Source organism: Lipotes vexillifer, unplaced genomic scaffold, assembly GCF_000442215.2.
Source record: "Lipotes vexillifer unplaced genomic scaffold, Lipotes_vexillifer_v1.1 scaffold414, whole genome shotgun sequence".
NCBI classification, from domain to species: domain Eukaryota; kingdom Metazoa; phylum Chordata; class Mammalia; order Artiodactyla; family Lipotidae; genus Lipotes; species Lipotes vexillifer.
The window spans coordinates 1,733,685-1,741,470 of NW_006782864.1; the positions used below are offsets into that span (position 1 = coordinate 1,733,685).

The 7,786-nt window shown below is 50.6% G+C and overlaps 1 protein-coding gene across 1 annotated transcript in view; it reads left to right on the forward strand.

Moving 5' to 3' along the window:
* ANK1 (ankyrin 1) overlaps nt 1–7,786 on the forward strand; it is a 97,412-nt gene that overhangs the window by 22,264 nt on the left and 67,362 nt on the right. The window contains exon 3 of the mRNA XM_007455476.1: nt 3,551–3,649. Within this exon, the coding sequence (XP_007455538.1) occupies nt 3,551–3,649 (99 nt within the window). The remainder of the gene's footprint in view (nt 1–3,550; nt 3,650–7,786) is intronic.

The following is a 7,786-nucleotide window of genomic DNA, read 5'->3' on the forward strand; positions in this document are numbered from 1 at the left end:
CAGCAGCCTGCCTTTTTCTCTTAGCCAATAACTTAAACTTGATTTGACTCAAACACACCACACGGATCCTGATTTTAAAGAGGTGGTAGATTGCAGTTCGTCTCTTCCATAGTTTTAGTTAAGAACGAGTAGCTCCCAGAATTTGCACCCCTCCCCGCTTCAGATCTGAGCAATAACAAGTCTGCTTAAAGAAAAAGAAAGTATGAAATGTAGTATCTATCCATGAAACGCTCTTTTGAAATGCTGGAAGTGGTCTCCTGCCTAGACTCGTTATGCCTCTAATAAGACAGTTGTACAAGCTCCTTTGGGTACATATGCCCTAAACTTGTTTTCAGGCTTTCAGCAACTTCAGCTGCTGGATGTGGCCATCCATCCATCTGCTGAGGCCAGTTGCTGGAGAAAACTTGCTGCAGTGGGTCTGGATGTTTGTACGTTCCTGGAATCCAGATGCTTCATGGAAGAAAGAGGAGGGCACTTGATGAGAAGGGCCGGGAGCATAGTTTCTAAAACCTGAGCTCATGGGTTTAGAATTTAAACTCAGACATGTTTAAACTCACATTGCCATTGCTAATGGACTTGCACCCCTGGCTGTGCGCGGACTGCCCCGAAAAGCCCTCTGCGAAGCTTTCCTGACCCCTTAACCAAGCAGCTCCTTTCTCCTCTGTGCTACTTTCAGTCTTATACCTGCATTTTGGGCATTTTTCACGTGATTTTGCATTAATTTTAATGCATCTCCTTTCTGTCTTAAACTGAGTTCTTCGAGGGTCAGGGTTTGTGTTTTAGGCATCCCTAGCGTAGTGCCAGGCACAGAATAGCTTCTCAGTAAATGTTTGCTGAAGCGGATTAAGTGCACGCTCGGCGTGAGGTAACTGCAGTTGGGACAGGGGTTTGTCATAGCCGTGCCCCTGTGTGATTTTGCTCTGCACTAGATTCCTGGGCCTTCTTGCACACCCGTCATAGCTGTGCCACCTGGGCTTCTTCTGTGGCCCTGGTGAGGGAGTTGGATTCAGATCATCACAGTAATGGACTTGGAAGTAACTTAGTGTGACTATGTTGGAAACAAACCAAAGATAAAGTGAGAAAAATAAAGTCATAAAGAAGCAAGAGATCATTGAACCAGGATCCGAGGTGGAAGCTGAGTAAAACTATTAGAGACACAGATCTATTGATATTTAGACGGTCCCTTGCCTTCTGCCAGAGTTCAGCTTTGGGAGGTGGGTATGTGACCCAGGGAGGGAAGCAGAGGGGCTTCCTAGGGACCAGGGCAGCGCGTAAAATCCTGGGGACCACCTACAGCGGTCGTGACCAGACCCACACGGATGGTTATGGTGACTGAGCAGTCCCTCTAAGCTGCCTGGTAATCACAAAGGTAACCTGTGCTTTCATCAGCTGATGAAAAGAAACATACTAGTTCCTCGGGTTAAAAAAAGCCCCAAACTCTTTCTTCCTGGGGCATCCAGGTTGGTTCTATATGTGGCTGTGACCCAGAAAGGCTGTGTGACCTGAGCCAATCATTTGACTTCTCTGGGCCTTGGTTTCCTCAGCATTCAGGGATCTCCAATAACCCTTTGGACGCAAGCATCCTCTGGGCAGACTGTGTGTCTAGAATCCCTGTGGATTGAGATCCTGACTCTGGCTCCAAAGAGCAGGGACAGCCACCCCTGGGGTGTTAGCAGCAAACATTAGTGTTTTCCTTGTAGACTGGCCACTTCCCCAGCTTTGAGGCATTCAGGACCAACGACTGCTCCTGGAAAGTGACTGCAACCCCCGGCAGCGCTGAAAGCCCTGCAGTCAGCACACGCACGCTCGAAGCCCCAGCCGAGTCCCCTGCAGTGAGCAGACTGTGACTCCCACAGTGGTATGCCCACCCCGGATTCCCACGTGACCACAGGGTGCCTGCGCTCAGCGCCCAGAACCTTCCAGGCAAGGCGCTGCTGGGTGTGAAGAGGGGATTGCAGATGGCAGCGCTGGGGAAGGAGGGGCTCCCTCCGGTGCAGACCCTTCCCCAGGGTAGAGTCAGGACGCAAAGTTGGAGAGAGTGGCTCCAGGCCCCCCGAGCGAGCGGGTCGCCTTGACAGGCTTTTCTGCAAGTTGGTGTTTTGCAGAATGATTTGAGGTGAACTGGCCTCAGCCCCGAGCTCCTCCCCTCCCTCAGATTCCTGCAGTCACAGACCTGCTGTCTTGCCTTCAACCACTTTCTCCCTTTCTGTTGTCAAAACGGGCTCTGACCTAGCCTTTATCTGATAAACTCATTCACACTGGGGTGTGGATTATTCACACCGCTTTGGACCCTACATTTTCACGGTGTCCAAAGTCTGCAAGAGGAAGAAATCTAACGGAGATTTTCAGGCATTGGCGAGAGGAAATATTGCAGCGGGCTCTCCCATCCCCTCCACATACACCCACCCTGGCAAGGCTGGCTGTGCTGACAGGCAGATTTGGCCAGCCGCACTCGGTGTGTTTGGGGCGCAGCGCGGGTCCGATCTAAATAGGAAGTAGGTAAAGTTCCTTTCAAGCCTACTCTGGGCTGTTCTCTGACACCCAAGGCACCTGTTATATTTGCCCCGTCCAAGGCCCCCGACATAAAGAGGGTCTTATACGTGTTCCATTCTCCCATCATAGGCACCTGTGTCGCGTTAGGGCAGTAATCACTCAGTACTTTCCAGTGCTGGTTTTAGCAAAGCAATAGCACTAATCTGTTAATGGGTTAATTCACTAGAACTCCCAGGCAGAATATTTGTGTTTTAATTGGAATCTCCTGAAAATGGTGCCCTGATACAAAGGGAGAGTGGGAGTTTCAGGGCCCCGTGGTGGGGCTGCAGAGAGATTTGAAGATGGGTGAGTCTGGGACCCCTCCATTCGCACCATCAGGAACCAACTCCTCCATCTTGGTGATGAGGGTCTTTCTTATCAGCCAGAGCCCACGGTGGCCCTGGGGCACCCCCTGAAAGGGGACATGGGAGAACAGAGTTGACCAGCAGAGGAGACAGGAAGGAGGAGCTGGGAAGAGGGGAGATTGCTGGTGGGGAGGGAGGGGGGTGGAGGTCACTGACTGATGAAAATCATCCTCTGTGCGGAGCCGAGATCTACTTTTCCATTGGAACTGAAAGCTAGTTCCATCGTGTAGTCAGTTATTTGTGTTCTGAGTAGCTCTCTTTGAAGGCAGCATTTGCCAGAAAGTTTCAAGACATCTAAGTGCAAGGGTCAGAAGGGTCCGAAGCAGGAGGGGACCAGTGAGGCTTGCACTGGCTGCTTTCTTTAGAGCCCGGGCAGCTGGAACTTTAACTACCCAGTGAGAGTTCTGCTTTTGTGGACTTGATGGTTGGCCCTGGAAAATGTTTGCTTGGTTTTTTTCCCCTAAAATTTAACTGTCAGACAAGCTTTGGTCACAGGCTGGCTCTGCCCTGCGCCTATGTCGACACCACTCGGGGTCTCCCCTTCGGGCCCTTTGCACGGCCCCTCGAGGTCAGGGACCTCGGTCCAGCTGCCTGGACCAGCAGGACACACGGACCCTCTAACCCCACCTTCCCTGCCTCTCTGCTCTTCGCAGAATGGGCTGAACGGCTTGCATCTGGCCTCTAAAGAAGGCCACGTGAAGATGGTGGTCGAACTTCTGCACAAAGAGATCATCCTGGAAACGACAACCAAGGTACGTCTCTTGCGGGGGGGGTGGGGGGGGCGGGAGGTTTCCATCAAAATTCACATATCGTACCAAACCCTAAAGACATAGAAACCAGCCCTTCATGACAGAAACCCAAGCCTGCTTCTGAACTTCTCTCGTCCTTCCAGTCACTTCCTAGTCCTGTGAGCCCCTGAAGTCACCTGAAAAACACAGGACCCCATTTCCACAAGGATTCAGGGGGCCTTTATCCTCATCATTCGACTGTAAATCTAAAAATAAAACCCTTTGCCCAGTGGCTTCATGCTTTCCCAAGCTAAGAGGTCCACAGGCAGGTGCCTTGGGTCCAAATCCTCGCTGAGATGTTTCATACTCTGTGACCTGAAGCAAGTCACTCAGCCAGTGAGAAGCCTCAGTTTACTCATCTTTAAAATGGAGACTATAATATGTAGTTGCAGGATTGGTATGAAAATCAAATGTGGTAGTGAATATATAATGCCCGTATAGGAAGAAATCAATAAATATTGGTGACTGTGTCGTTCATGAGGGCTGTGGAAGAGTCCACACCCCTCTCATTCATCCTTCCCCAGCCCTGAGTCTTCCTTGGCCAGCCCCAAACCCATTTCCTCTCCTTACTGGGTCCCTCGAACAGTGAGCAGTGTTCTGTTTACTCCAAGCATTTGTGTGATGTCACACCTCTAACAGCAGGACGGTTCTCCCCAAAGCAGTAGATTATAAACACCAGTGACTTAAGTCCAGAAACTGCAGTCATGAAATTGATGCACCTACATGTTGCAAAATCACTTTCATTTCTTATGCATCTTATTTGTTTACTAAGCAACAAGCAGCCAGCATTTAAAAACAAAATTGAACCAAAAAAATCACCTCTGTTTACTGTGTCAAGTACTGTTTCCTCTTCCCCCCCTTCCTTTGTCACATCCCATGGTTTTCTTCCTGGGCTGGTCCCTGCAGCCTCTTATTTTCCATTTGCTGTTTATTCAGCGTGGTCTCACTCACAGCCCCGATTTCAGTTCCATGCAGCAAACGTTTTACCACCTTGTGAGCAGAGAACCAGAAGAACAACAGGTAGAGAACAGATATAATTTATGGTTATGAAGTGAACTTCCAAAATATTATGAAGGTAGACTCATCTCTAGAGGTAAAATTCTGTAATTTTCATGTCATTTCCCAAAGGTGAAAAGATCTCACGGATGAAATAGACTGATTTGCTCTTTCTGAACGTGTACAGGGCATTTTTTTTCTAACCCCATGACAAATACCAATTGTTTCCACCCGGCTTCTTCTGTGGATGAAAGGGATGTGGTTATTTCTCATCTGATGCTGTCAGCTGCCTGGCCGCAAGCATGGTGCCATCTGACCGGCTGTGGTGGCCAGAGTGGCTGTCCTCCCCCTGGCATCCCCACAAGAGCTGCAGAAACACTACGCTTCAGCACGTTTACTCTCTCCGAATTTCCCCCTTGGATCGGTATTCTGCAAGCGAACGCTTGCTGTGTCTCTGTTATTTATAGAAATTGTATAAGCCAACGTGGTTTCTGAGGGCCCAACAGAGGGAGGAAAAAAAGGGTGAAGCTGAAACCGTGGGCAAAGCAAGAGTCACAACAGATTGGGGAATTGTAATGGGTCTCGCAAGCAGGAGCGAGATAAAAAAAGAAAAGACTAAAAAGCCAAAACCAATATAGGTTCCTAAACTGTGCTTAGAAAATTTAAAAGCATGAAACAAATGTATTCTTTGCCTCCCCCTGCACCCCCCTCCCCAGCCCGGGCACTCACTCAGCACCCACTGCAGCCACCCTCCCGGCCGTGAGCTCTGGGACTCCCTGGAAATGGAGAAATTGGGTCTTTGTGGATCCAAATATAGCTAAGTAATTTTTCCTGCTTCTTTGAGGGCACGTTCCTTCATGCTGAGGGAGGAGCAGAAAAAAACCCATCTCCCTGTGACTCCGGACCTGAGGCTGGGGGTCTTCTTGAGCCTTGTGGCGCGTGCATGTGTGTGTGGAGGGGGGCATACATTCCTCACCAGGGCTGCTCTCAGCCCAGGTTCTGAAGACGTCACAGGCCGAGTCCCACGGCCAGGCCTCCACATCTCTCCCTGGCCAGCTTCCCTCCACGTGGGTTTATACGGGGTGAGTCCTGTCATCGTGGGATTTCAGGCAGGAAGGGGCAGACGGAAGGAAATGTTTGAAATTCCCTTCTTGAGCTGGCCCAGTGCCTGCCACACACGGGCTCAGCGTGTGGTGAGTGGATGGATGGATACGGCACGCCTCCTTCTAGGTGGGGAGGCGTGGAGGTCTGATTCCTAGAGAAGGTTCTGGTGCCAGCAGCCCTGTTCCACTTGGTACAGCGAGTGAGTTGGACCCAGGTGCCAAGGTGTGTAAGTGGAGGCTCTTCGGACTTCAAAGAAAAACAGATTACTTAGCATCTATATCCTCATTTCTGGCACTTATTCTCTGATGGATATTTGCGGAAGAAGCCTTCTGCTTATCAAGTGGGACTTAAGGAGAAATCAGAAAGACACATTTGCGAGGTAACGAGAGGACCCTCCTGCCTGAAACAGGCCACACTTTAGAGACAGAAACATGAGCCCTGGGGCGCCAGGTGGCCCTGTCATGCTCAGACGCCCTGGGGGAGGCGCTTGGCTCCCAGTGGCCAGTGGCCCCAGCGCACAGACTAGATTTGAAGTCCCTGTGTGGTGGGTTTCCTGAGATGGATTGGCAAGTATTCATGTAGTTTCGTTAAAAACTATATGCCGGGGCCTCCCTGGTGGCGCAGTGGTTGAGAGTCCGCCTGCCGCTGCAGGGGACACGGGTTCGTGCCCCGGTCCGGGAAGATCCCACATGCCGCGGAGCGGCTGGACCCGTGAGCCATGGCCGCTGAGCCTGCGTGTCCGGAGCCTGTGCTCCGCAACGGGAGGGGCCACAGCAGTGAGAGGCCCGCGTACCGCAAAGAAAAAAAAACAAAACAAAAAACTATATGCCGTGTGAACTAGAAAACGTGAGGTCGTGTGAGATCTGTGCGCCTTAAGTAGCAGAGGGACAGAGGGGTCCAGCTGTGGTCCCTGTTTGATGGACGTTGTCAAGTGGGCCTGCCCCGCCTGCCCCTCCCGGAGCAGGGATGCCCGTGGGATCACATCGGGGAGAGGGACTTGGGAGGGAGGCAGGAAGGAGCCTGGCAGGGAGGCACATCCCGGAAACGGGAGCCACCTGCTGGACCTGAGCCCGCCTGTCCAGGAAGCGCTGTTAAATGCCCAGGATGGATCCAGACAAGAAACCTCACACGTCCCTGCCACTACCACCACCTTCAGAGCCTGCCTGGCGTCTTAGTCTCTGTTACCGGTTCTCAGCGTCTGAAAAGTTTACCTTAAAACAGCTGTGAATTTCATTTGCTTCTAATGTTTCTTCTCTCCGGCCTTCCTCTCCTCTCTGACTTGGTGAACTCTGACTCACTGTATTTTACTTATTCATATTCTTCCTTTGTGTTTTCCTCTGCCAGGTTCTATTCAATTTATTTTTCTGCACTTGGTTTCATATTTTTCTTTTCTTCTACGTACATTATATAGTTCCTTTTACTAACCTTCCCCCCAACTCCTTTACCTATTTCTGCCCTTCCCACTTCTATCTGATGCTTGACTACCCCTCACCCCGTGCCCCCTTTGGTCCAGCCTTTGGCCGGTGCGTGTTGCTGTAATGGCGCGAGGGAGCTGGGCCCGCGGGATTTGTGGCCTCCTTTTCCCTGGAGCTCGGGGCCTCCGCCCCGTCCTGCAGGGCCACAACCCGGGAGGAGCCGGACGTCCAAGGAGTCAGCTTGTCTGGCAGCCCTTCCGCAGGTGTCCTGGGGAATTCTGACTGCCCGTCGGCCGATGTCGGGACGCCGAGCCCAAGAGCAGCAGATCCGTGCTGGGAAGTTGGCGTTCTTTTTTTTTTTTTTTTTTTTTTTTTTTTTGTATTCCTTGTTTTAGCTGAGGACTTAGTATCATCTTTCTAAAATACCAGAATTAGGTCTCTGGGTGGTTAACAGATGTTTAATTGAATATACCCACATATTTTATCCATTTCCAGTGTTGCTTTGTTGCACCTCCAGCCTTCCCTCTGAAGTTACTTTCCTTCTTCAGACGATATTCTTCTTTTTTTTTTTTTTTTTTATTTTTTT